Source organism: Xenopus laevis, chromosome 6S (genome assembly GCF_017654675.1).
Source record: "Xenopus laevis strain J_2021 chromosome 6S, Xenopus_laevis_v10.1, whole genome shotgun sequence".
Lineage (NCBI taxonomy): Eukaryota > Metazoa > Chordata > Amphibia > Anura > Pipidae > Xenopus > Xenopus laevis.
Window position 1 is genome coordinate 110661523 of NC_054382.1, and position 13205 is coordinate 110674727.

The following is a 13205-nucleotide window of genomic DNA, read 5'->3' on the forward strand; positions in this document are numbered from 1 at the left end:
TGTTCCTCCTGAAAGCTGCATGTATTGTTCCTATCTCTGAGGAGAATCATGCTGACCAAAGGTGTTGTGAGTACTGCCTATTCAATGTATTTTATGAACCTGCAATGTTCCGATCTATGTACACTCCACTGAGGATTGTATACGGTGCTCAATAAATCTGTTATTTGGTTAAGTTATAAGAACCACTGGCGCCCAATTCTTTGCACCCTGATTACTGTTACAGTTGCACTACACCATGCTTCCACCTCGATGTGAAGGCTCACTCCCTAAGATTTAAGGTCTCATCCGGAGCATATGTACTAGGAGTGAAGCCCATAGTAGAGTAAGGTGCACTCAATTTACTATAGCGCTACACCTGCATTATTGTTTTTTGTGTATTTTTTAGCATAGCTTTGCTGTTTGGTGCTCTGTTATAGAAAGGTGTCTTTTAAAGGCGTACTTTCAAAAATACAAGTTTTTTTGTGGGTCTTTCTACCCTTAAGGTGTTTTAGGACACATATACAATACACAGTCACTGGGTTCTGTTTTCAGCAGCTGAGTTGGCAGGCGCAGTGACTAACTTGACTAACCAGCCACAAAGAACTCTGTGCTGCCACCCCCCCCCCACGCATGCCCCTCCGGTTACTAGGATCCTCTTGCTGAAGCCCGCGGGCTGTCATAGTGACAGTGAAAGAGTCCTAGTCACCTAGGCTAACAATAAGCTAAAGCGCTGGTGGTTGGCGACTCATCACATGATAACGCACCCTTTCACGTCCAGTCCCAAAATTGCCAATCCACTCTTCCTTGCTTAATGAGACGATCGCACAAAATCAGCTGTCACAACTGTTCCCTTTCGTCGTCGTGCTTTGACCACGTCCACGTAGCAGTGGCACACCCGAGAATGCTTCCACGGACTGCAACACCTATCGGTGACATCAGAGGCTGCCTGCTTTCTCTGTGCAGATGTGGCGGCTTGAGGTACACATGATACCGGGAACTAGGAAATAGCAGAGACTGGGAGATATTCTGGAGTTTCTTTGTGGTATTGCACATGGGGAGAGCCATTACTGTGCATGGGAGTCTGGAGTGGATTGATTTTCCTTTGTATGTAAAACATTGTGTGAGATAAATGTGGCAAATTGCTAATTTTTTGGAGATTTTCAATTTGGTTGTTTGGTGTAGAAAGATGTATTTATCCATGTTGGATTCGTCAAAATGTATACTTTCTAAAAATATATGGTTTTCTGGGGGTCTTTCTAAGTTAAGGGGTCTTGCGGCACATAATACTCAGTTAAGTTCATATGCATGTTTTTCATATTGGGTCCATACATAATCACATTCTTTGGTAACTCTATGCATATTGGGCATCAAATTGTTCAGTAGTCCCTCTGATATTCTTATTTAGGGTGATTTGCCTTTGCATATAAAAAAATGGTGTGAGATAAAAGCAGAAAATTGACATTTTTTAGAAATTTCGTGAAATCGACAATTTTTCAGAATGTGTACTTTTCCAAAAATATATTGTTTTTTAAGCGGTTTCCAAACTTTTTCCAGCTTTTACCAAACGGAACTCTGATGGTATGTTTATGAACTAGTGTAGATATAAGACATCAAATTAGCGTGGGGCCCTACATGTCACATACTGTACTTGGGTAAACCTATACACATTGGGCATCACACTGTTCAGAGGACCCCTGGCCTTCAGGGTGATTTAGTTTGGTACCTAGTGATATGTGAGAGATAAGATGCTGCAAAGTGGAAGCTTTGAGGTAATTTTTAGAAACTAAATTTTAATCAAAACTGACAAATTTAGGAAAGCTTTGTAGCTTGGTACTTTGGGAGAGAAAGACATACAGTATTTACCCATTTTGGATTTGGAGGAATGTGTACTTTCCAAAAATAGAAAATGCAGCAAATTTGTTGATTTTGCAGTTGCTGGAACAACAGAAACGATAGCTCATATGGAGTGACTTCATATTGCTGATCCTACAGGTGACGTACTTAGGTAAACCTATGCACATTGGACATCAAACTGCTCAGTGAACCCCTGGCCTTCATATTAAGATTTATCTTGGTAATGAATTATATGTGGGAGATAAGGTACTGCAAAGTGGAAGCTTTGAGGTGATTTTCAGAAAGTAGAAAGAGAGTAGAAAGGCACATGTACCCACTTTCTAGGGTGAACAGACATTATGTAGGTTTACCCGACAAAAAATAGATCATATGGGGTGTTTTAGTTTTTGGGCCCCTAGAGGCCATATACTTAGGTAACCCTAAACATTGGGCATAAAACTGTTCAGCAGACCCCTGGCCTTTATATTTAGTGTGATTTATCTTCGTACCTAATGATATGTGAGAGATATGACGCTCCAAAATTAAAGCTTTGATGTGATTTTCCAAAAATGGCAGGAAAGGTTAGAAAACCATGTAACGTTGGGACAGCGTTTGGAGTAGAAAGACAAAGAATTTGTTCTTTGCAAAAACGTATGGTTTGCTAGGGTAAATCTACTGTTAGTGGAATTTTTGTGCTTGAAATCTGAAGTATGCTAAGTGTTGCTTTGGAATTTTGGTAGTGTACTGCTGGAAATTTTTGACCTATACAAGTCAGAAATCATCATAAAACTGTACAGATTTGGTATGGGTGCATTCAGGAGACATGGGACTTTTTAAATCAGTTGTATTTTCATGCATAAAATAAATTATGTTTCTACTATGTGTGTTTATATTATGGAATCGTTTTTCATTTTTTGACATTTAGAAGCCTATATCTTATTATAGAAGTAGAAATGCATCAGATTTCTAGTATATTATCAGGGTTGGATTCGGCTGGTGGGCCCCGCCGGCCCAGTTCTGTTCCCTGCGCTAATCTTCTTGCCGCAGGTCGCGGCAAATACAAGGTGTGCACATGCACGGCAGGGCAGGGGGGGTGCAGCTCAGTATGGGACCCATAATTCAGAAAAATCTGAATTATGGAAAGTCTGTCTTCAATAGAATCCATTTCATCCAAATAATCCAAATTCTTAAAAATGATGTCCTTTTTCTCTATAATAATAAAACAGTACCTTGTACTTGATCCCAACTAATATATAATTAATCCTTATTGGAAGCAGAACCCGCCTTTTTAATTTGTTTACTTGATTTTGTAGCAGACAGATCCAAATTATGGAAAGATGTTATCCTTAAAGCCCCTGGTCCCGAGCATTCTGGATAACAGGTCCCATACCTGTAGTACTTTGTAGTGTTTGCTCCATCTACAGAAAAATTATGCAAACATGCTTTTAATACAAAGAGATGTTTACATTTATTTATTTTGTATTTGTTTTTTTGTTTTTTTACCAAGGTGACTGTCGAGACACCAGAATGACTGGCAAAACACAGACCAGCAATGTCACAAACAAGAATGATCCAAAATCTATCAATTCAAGAGTTTTCATTGGCAACCTCAACACCGGCATTGTCAAGAAGACTGACATTGAGGCCATATTTGCAAAGTATGGAAAGATTGTGGGCTGCTCAGTCCATAAAGGATATGCGTTTGTACAGTATATCAGTGAGAGACATGCGCGCGCTGCAGTTACAGGAGAAAACTCAAGGATTATTGGGGGTCAGCCATTAGGTATGTGCACATATTTTTTGTTTTAAATATTGTCTCTTTTAACGTCAAGGTTTTACAAAGCTTTTGTGTGCAATACTGAACCCACACAAATGCATTTTCTGGCTTAAAACGTTTGCACAGGAACTAATATACTGCAAATATACTGCATTCATTTTGTAGGGCTTCATTTCCATTTATTTCACCTATGATACATTAAATCAGATGTAATGTTGTTTCCATGCATGAAAAGGGCTTAGTTAAAAATGGATATTTCCTTGCTGTTATCTAAATAATTTCCGAGTCAGTGCTTAAGCCTGATGATGGAGATGTTCATGTCTATGATGCAAGAGGAATGAGCTTATATATAGTACATGCACACTCAAATTAGTTGAAATTGGTATAATGAAGTAAGAGAAATACAAGAAAATCTAGTACAATTCAACTTCTGCAACCAGAAGTCTGTGTGCACCTCAAGTTTCATTCTGTAACACACATACTGTATCCCAGTGCCCAAGTATTATGGAAGAGTTATACATACCCACAGTAGAAATTTGGTCCTGCTCTAAGAGCTGGAAAACAATAGTACAGGTATGGGATCTGTTATCTGGAAACCCGTTATCCAGATTACAGAAAAGCCGTCTCCCATAGACTCCATTTCATCCAATTAATCCAGATTTTTAAAAAATAATTTCCTTTTTCTCTGTAATAATAAAACAGTTCCTTTTACTTGATCCAAACTAAGATATAATTAATCCTTATTGGAGACCTAAGGTATGCAGATCCAAATTACTGAAAGATCCATTATTTGGAAAACCCCCTGAGCATTCTGAATAACAGGTCCCATACCTGTACAACAAAGATTCCATATTCATTAGTTCTTCTGCTCTGCTGTATTTAAACAGGTTCTGCAATTTTAGGCTGCTTTATTTATTTATTGATGGGGATAGGAGTGTACTTTTAGACATAATTCCAAATTCTCAGTCTAAAGTCCTGTGTTTTCAGGCAGTTTCATTCTCATGAAGAGAAACTGGAAACATTGTAAACACTTAACAGAAGTTTAAGCCATTTTGTGTCTATAATTTTATTGTACGCTAGTGGTGTGCAGGCCAGCCCAAAATCCTTAGGGGCCTACGGGTTGGGCATGAATTGGGCAACCACTTCGGTTCAGGTTGCCATTGCCCAGCGACAGTACACATTCCTATTCATTTGTGTGCAAAGGGCTAGTTTGGACTCTATTTATAAAGGTACTTACACCCATTCATGCTAACAAACCCTAGCCTGGAATTGCAGGGTACCCCTAGCAGTCGGTGTCCATGAACACAACTGATTTGCACTTTAACAAACTGGAAGCTAATGCTGTTAATAAGGCCACACACCACAAATTATGCAATGCCCATTATAAGAACGGAACTTGCCCGTGGTTTGCCAAAAAACAGTGTTCCTTTAAGTGCCTCTACCACAAGTTATGTTGTACATTACCGCAGCTGGAGCACAAGCAATGATGCTGGAATTATGTGGCAAAATGCTGCATTGCGGGGAAAAACATGGCATTTTACTTCTGAAAAGTATATGGTGCTCTTGTGTTATTGATGAACAGCAAATTATCTGAGATTGAAGTGGGTGCTGATGCATACAACAGACATAGCGCCTGCAATGGCTTATGCTAAAACATTTTTACAGCTGATAGCTCAGTTTAAAATGTTTTTTTTTTTTTTAAATATTTTTCTGTGTTACTGGTCCTTTAAAATAAAATGTCATCCAGAAAAGCAGAGTGTGATGAATTTCCGAGGTGTTCGGGGAATCCGTGAGTTTAATCTGTGGCCTGTAATGATAAAGGCGACACAGAGTTTGAGCTATATTGGAAGAGACACCTTTGTACTTTTTAGAAATTGCAGTTTAGTGAGAAGTCAGACAGCAGGGGAGGGAGGAACACAGGTTTTATGTACATTTTTATTTAGATACTGCCGGTAGGTGAGAGAACCCTGTGATATTACAAGTCATAGAGAACAGTAAAAGCATAACATAGATAAAGTGTAAGTGCAGGAAGGCTGGGGAAGCAAACCATTCACGACTGCCGGAGACATAAAGCACACAAGATAAAGGGAGATGGGAAGAAGTGAATTGTGTTAATAAATGAGCATTTGGTTTTTATTTGTGTTTCTTCTCATCTACTGCGGGAAGCTGAAATGATACGAATACCTTTAGCCAAAATGATTACAAAAATTAAAGCTATAAAATATTAAATCTGAATTATTATTATTATTCTTGTTTTACAGTGTAATTTACTGTAACTCTTTATACCTGATATAGCACTTGTGTTTTTGTACCATGGTGTCTTGATCTACAAGGCTTTTCCCTCCACTCCCCAACTGAATGAATATGTTGCCCTAAAACACATTTGTCCCAACATATACAATTCAACATTTTGCCAAATATGTTTTCTCTCTCCGGGATCTTCTGTGGCTATAATGATAACTATAATAATAAGCTGTGGGGCTGCCCCCCCCCCCTATAGAGCTCAAATCAGTGTGTGGAAACCTAGCCTAAGGGTGCTATTTGGGGTTCATTTGCCTGGGGTTTTATTGAAATTGTAGCAGTAGGAACAATGTAAGACTACTTTCTTGTATCTGTATATACAAATGTGGATTAAAGTGATACTAAAAAATTACTTTTTAAAATATGAATGTACATGAAGGGGGTTATTTACTAAACTCCGAATGCAAAAATCACAAAAAATTTGTGATTTTCATTTATAAAATCGGACTTTTAAAAAAAACCCGGAATTTTTTGGAATTTATTAAACCCCGAGGATGGAAAAGTCAGAATCTGAAAATCCGGAATCTCAGACCTGTCGAGGTTGCATATAAGTTAATGGGAAAAGTCACAATGATTTTTTGATGTGCGCTGGGTTTCGTGCAATACTCCGAAGTTTTCAGGTGAAAATTCCAAAGAAGTAGTGAAAATCGTATGAAAAATCCGAAAAAATCATGAAAATCGTACCTAAAAAACAAAAAAAACCATGAAAATCCGATTTTTTTCCTGCAAAGCAAATTTTCGGGAAAATGTATTAATAAATAAGCGTAAAAAACCTGAGCGGATTTGATCGGAGTTTGTAGCAAAAAATATTGAGATAAATTCGGACTTTGATAAATAACCCACTAAAAGTTACCTATAGGTCATGTTGATCATTTTGTCCTGAGAGAGGTTTGGTTATCTAAGTAATTATTAGTTGAAGTTCCTAAACCTGACTGTTTTGCCAACCTGACTGTCCCATCTCAACCTCTCAGTTAGAGTTTCTAATGCTAACGGACTCCTGCTGCACAAATATGGCAGCCCCCTCATACAGGAACATTGGGCACCGGACAGGTAATGTAAAAAAGCATTGTGTAAATAATTTATGGCAAAGTTATAAGTAGATTTCAAAGGCAATGTTATGATAGATGTAAAAAAAGAGTTTAATTTCTGGCATCTGCGTCTCTTTAAGGCTAAATGGTTTCAAAAAAATTCAAAGGTTTTGAATAACGTTTAATGATAAACAATAAATTCCTTTAGCTTACAAGTGCTGGTAAACTAAGGGCAAGGCCAGACGTGGCGTTTTTGCAGCGTTTTTGCAGACGTGGCGTTTTTGCGTTGCATTTTTAAAAAAGAACAGCCAGGCGTAAATACACATAAACTGCACTACCACTGAAACGAATGGAAAACTATGGCAATTCACACAGGGAGCTGAAATCCGCCACAGGACGCCAGTATTGGCGTTTTTATTTAGCAGAAACTGCAATTCGTCAAGAAACTACCAAATCGATAGACTCTATGGGATCTGCACATTTGAAACCACACTTTGCGTAAATACGCAGCGTATTTTAAATATGGCGTCCAAATTCTCAATGAGAACAAGGAGAACAATGAGTAGTGCATGTTGGGAAAAGAATCCTACATGCTGAAAAATGCATGTTGATGGTCAAACGTTGTTTCAGTGGCGTATTTACGCCTGGCTGTTCTTTTTTAAAAACGCAACGTAATATTGTCCCATGTTGCCATCATTTAACACCTGTGCTTACTCAAACTCAAAGTGTAAAGTTTGCTTTCACCAGTTGTTCCTTTGTTGGCACATCCAGTGCAAGGTGCAATAAACAGGGAGCTCAACACCAAAGATTTGGGTCAAGTTGCCCTCTGGACAAAAAAAGCACGTTTTGCCTTGATCCCATTTGCAAATTAGCTTTTAACGCGTTCAGAATAACCGGAAGGGTGGCATATTAGTTAGATGCAGTATTCAAAAATTATTCTGTTTCAGTCTTATTGTCTTCAGAGCACAGACCAGTCTTTGGGAATCGTATGGGGGCAATATAATTGCAACACATAGGGGCCGATTCACCAGGGGTCGAATATCGAGGGTTAATTAACCCTCGATATTCGACTGGGAATTAAAATCCTTCGACTTCGAATATCGAAGTCGAAGGATTTTAGCGCAAATAGTTCGATCAAACGATCGAAGGAATAATCCTTCGATCGAACGATTAAATCATTCAAATCGAACGATTCGAAGGATTTTAATCCAACGATCGAAGGATTATCCTTCGACCAAAAAAACTTAGGCAAGCCTATAGGGACCTTCCCCATAGGCTAACATTGACTTCGGTAGCTTTTAGATGGCGAACTAGGGGGTCGAATTTTTTTCTTAAAGAGACAGTACTTCGACTATAGAATAGTCGAATAGTCGAACGATTTTTAGTTCGAATCCTTTGATTCGAAGTCGTAGTCGAAGGTCGAAGTAGCCCATTCGATGGTTGAAGTAACCCAAAAAACACTTCGAAATTCGAAGTTTTTTTACTTCTAATCCTTCACTCGAAGTTAGTGAATCGGCCCCATAACCAAAAGCTCAAATCTGGTATACCGTATGTAAGTACAAGTACAGGTAGGGGACCTGTTATCCAGAATACAAGTACAGGTAGAGGACCTGTTATCCAGAATACAAGTACAGGTAGGGGACCTGTTATCCAGAATGCTCTCTCCAGATAAGTGTTTTTTCCATAATTTGAATCACCATACTTTAAGTATGCTAAAAGTAATAAAAAATGTAATAGTTTGCGTCCAATAAAGATTAATTATATCTTAGTCGGGATCAAGTACAAGGTACTGTTTTATTATTACAGAGAAAAAGGAAATTGTTCTTAGAAATCTGAATTATTTCATTAAAATGGAATCTATGGGAGTTGGCCTACCCATTATTTGGCCTGTTCTGAATAGTTACATAGTTACATCAGGTTAAAAAAAGACCAAGGGGTCCGTTTACTAAAGTGCGTTAAAAATATTCACACAATATATAGACTGAATTTTCGCCAAATATGTTATCGCCAGTTTACTAACCTGCGGTAAATATAAATTTGCAAATTTTCTTGCGCAAGAATTGTTCGGCATTTATCGCATTCGCTGAAAATAACGCTACGTACACATTAACGGCCGGTTTACTAAACAGCGAAATGTGCTAAAGACAAAATTAACGCCAGAATATTCGCAAACTTTTACCGCCACCTATGTAGTGGCGTAAAAGTATTTTTTTTCGCCAGAAAATTCTCAAGGGGCAGGAAATATCCCATTTTTTTACCCATCATTCTTTGCTGACAGGAGACAGATCTGTAGCTACTGCTGACAGGATGTTTTGGCTTCTGCTTCTATCTGGTGCAACAGCAGCAGTTTCAGCTCAGAGTCGTATTATTGGCAGCGGCATCACAGTCCAAAGGATTCGTCAGCCTCTACGCTTTTCTTGTTTCATTGTGATTGGCTACGTTTAACTGTGCATTTCTATGAAGCAAAGAGATTGACTGGTATGATTTCTTGTTCCTATGATTCTATTGGCAGAAGGGTTTATATGATGCAGACATGTTTGATTGGTGTTACTCTGGTGATGTTGTTGGATGGTATAATCATCAGTCAATAAAGTTTTGAAGATGCATTTCTGGCCATAAATGTCACAGTAAAAATTGCCATAATAAACGCCATAAAACAAGACTTTTATTTATTTATTATTTTTTTTGTGTCTGGGTGACAGGTCCACTTTAAGTACAGGTATGGGATCTGCTACCCAGAAATCCATTATCCAGAAAGCTCAAAATTAGGGGAAGGGCATTTGTCGTAAATGTAAATGATCCAATCATTATCAAAGTAAAACATACAAATTTCAAAAAAAATATTTCCTTTGTCTCAATAATAATAAAACAGTACCTTGTACTCGATCCCAACTCATATATAATTAATCCTCATTGGTGGCAAAACCAGCTTATTTGGTTTATTTAATATTCACATGATTTTCTAGTAGACTTAAGATATGAAGATCCAAATTAAAGAAAGATCCATGTAAGAAAACCTTAGGTCCAGAGCATTCTGGATAACAGGGCTTAAACTTAAATTAAAACTGTATTTTTTAGATATTAATGACATCAGTATGATGAAAATCCAAACTAAATGTTAGATTATGTAGCAAATTAAAAAGAAATTTCCAGCACCGCTGCCAGCGTGGAAACCTTGTAGCTCATGTGCATGTCAGATTAAAGCCTACATATTCGCTACAGACATTCTCAGGGGATGCAGGCTTTTCAGACTCTCATTTTTGTTCAGTGGCATAGATCAGCTGGGGAAAGGTATTTTTTTTTTCAGCTAGACAAGTTTAATATTCATCTGGACTTTTTGCTTTATGGTATTAAAGACATAATACAATACATGCAACGCGATTATACATGTACACAAACAATTTTCATCCCATTCTGGAAGTGCAGGGAATTGCAACTATGGGTACCAGATAGGCACGATGCAAAAAAGTGCAAAAAACTGCCCATTTTTAAATATATATATATATATATACAGATATGGGACCTGGGGTTTTCTACACAAGGGATCTTTCCATAATTTGGATCCCCATACTGCTAAACAAAATCATTATATTAAACATTATTAAACCCAATAGGATTGATTATATATTAGTTGGGATCAAGTACAAAGTTTTATTTTGTTAAAGAGAAGGAAAACATTTTTTTTAAATTTGAATTATTTCATTAAACTGGTCTTTGGGACATGACCTTCCCATAACTGGGGGCTTTCTGGATAATGGGTTTCTGAAGAATGTATTGTTGGCAGTCAGCTACTTTTTTTACATTAACTCAACTGAATAAGCTTATTTCAACTTTTTAAAAAAGTGTCCCAGAGACTCTTCCCCTACTATTTGGCACCAAGGTTCACTTTTAAAGTCTTAATCAGGAAAATATCCATAAATCACATCCCTAATCTTTAAAAAGGGATGCTAAACACCCTTACATTCAGCATTGAAACTTCAGTTATTACACAAAATAAATTGTATTTGCAGCAGAATGTGTATATGCCAATTTATTTAAATGCAGAGGCACTGTCTGTTCTGCCTGGTGCATGGCCTCAGGTGACACAGCAGTTACAGATGATTATTTTGGACAAAATACTCTATTGCACAGTTTCATAGAATGAAGGGAAGACCTTAAGGATTGTTCTAAATCATGACCGGCGCAGGCTACAGTAGAGCCGACAGATTCAGCTGTCAGCTTACCGGTAAACTATTCCCATCAATGCACATGTAAGTTAAATGTTTACATTTAAATTTTCAGAGCAAACTTTGCTTCCCCGTTAGATTTATTTAATGTATTATTTGTTATAAAACCTTATCTAATTCCATTTTGGTTAAAAAAGAAATCGCTTCATAGGAATATTAGAGCCACACTGCTCTCTAGTGGCAAAAAGCAGTGTACAACTTGAAAACTCAACTTCTACATACACCGATTTTACGTTTCCCCTCATTTTACACCGGTTTTTAGTGGTCATACCAATATATAATGCATAATGTATTCCCCTAATTTTATATTTTCCCTGATTTTACACCACTTTTCCCCTGGTCCCTTGAAAATTGCAAAATGGGGGATCTACTGTACTACATTAAAGGCTTTTTCAACAGTACTTTTGAATACTTTATTTGATTTCTGTTAATTCACTAGTACATTCAATAGACTGAATTAAATAAATATTGCAATGCGCAGTTGTTTTGTTCCATGTAGATTGGAAAAGGGTAGACATTATTAAGGGTGATAATGATCCCTGATCCAATGGTTACACAATATCAGTAACATAGTTGTTAGATGGAAAAAGACACATATTCATCAAGTTCAACCTTTTAAGTCTATATATAACCTGCCTAACTGCTAGTTGATCCAGAGGCAAACAAAAACAAATTAAAGCCTCTCCAATTTGCCTCAGAGGGGGAAAATTCCTTCCTGACTCCAAGATGCAATGGGGCCAGTCCCTGGATCAACTTGTATAACCCTGTATTCCCTCACTTGCTAAAAAGCCATCCAACCCCTTCTTAAAGCTATCTAATGTATCAGCCAGAGTTTGAAAATATAGAATTCTCTTCAAGATTCAGTGGGTTCCCAGGATGATTTTTCTTTTTTTTTTTCCTGAAAAGTCGCATCAGTACTGACCAACCAGGTTTTTTTAATAAACATCCATTTCATTCAGCCATAAGAACAATAGTGAAGTTGGTAGTGATTTTGTGGGTCAGACCTGGCTCATTTTCATATTCTAAGTAATTCCAGAGTTGGGTTAAGTTCAGGGCTCTGTACATATAAGTACTTCCACTCTCAACTCAGTAGACCCATTCTGTACAGACCTGTACAGACCTTACTTTGTGCTTGGAGTTATTATTGTACTGAAACACAAATGAGCCTTCCCCAAACTGTTGCCACTAAGAAGAAAATACAAAATTGTTACAAATGTCATTATATGTTGTAGCTTTAAAGGAGAAGGAAAGCTACCAAGGCAGTTTATTACCAATAGATCAGCCACAATAGTGCAAGCTAGAACCTGTATTTATTATGTAGAATGTTTTATTAAACAGTAAACAGTTCTAGAAGCTCTCTCTGTTTGCTATCCTAAAGGTGGCAATAGACGTTACAATTACAGTCTTTGGTCACAGGAAAGATTGTTTGTTTTCAATACTAACTGTCAGAGCTGAATCATCAGATATAAAGTACAGGTAGAAACAATAGAATTCTATCTGACGATTCAGCACTAACAGTGGCCGATGTTCGGGTACCTTCAAAAATGCCAGATCCGAATTTTCCGGCCAGCCTGATTGACGAGCCAACCAATATCCAAGTCTTCTGACAATATCGGTCTGCTCTTCTCCCGCCATAGATGCACCGAATATTGTATGATACATTTCGTACAATATTATTGACCACCTTAAGTCTCTCCCTGCTCTTAGTTCTGGGCTCAGATTACAGCATTGAGGGGAGGAGGAGCAAACTGAGCATGCTCAAGCCCAAGCCCTAGCGATTTAAGCTGAAAGAAGGAAGTCTGATGAAGAAGTACATGCGTACACAATAAAAGGAGAGAAATGCTCTGTTTCTTTTGACATAGAACTCAGAGCAGCATTACTTTGAGGGTTTACTATAGACTTTTCTAATAAAGCTTACTTATTTTTAAATTTCCTTCTCCTTTAAGATTCGCTATCACCAAAATCAGGAGTCCTAGCCTAAGCCATAGAAAACAGCCCCAGTCTATTATCCCCACTCCTCTGGAATTTCCAATAAGCATTTTGTATTCAGGCATACACCAA

General features: G+C 37.7%; 1 protein-coding gene across 5 annotated transcripts in view; it reads left to right on the forward strand.

Moving 5' to 3' along the window:
- ralyl.S (RALY RNA binding protein like S homeolog) overlaps positions 1-13205 on the forward strand; it is a 376246-nt gene that overhangs the window by 190313 nt on the left and 172728 nt on the right. For all 5 annotated transcript variants that reach the window (XM_041567934.1, XM_041567933.1, XM_041567932.1 and 2 more), the window contains one exon: positions 3320-3595. In XM_041567934.1, coding sequence (XP_041423868.1) covers positions 3340-3595 — 256 coding nt within the window. In that variant the 5' untranslated portion in view covers positions 3320-3339. The remainder of the gene's footprint in view (positions 1-3319; positions 3596-13205) is intronic.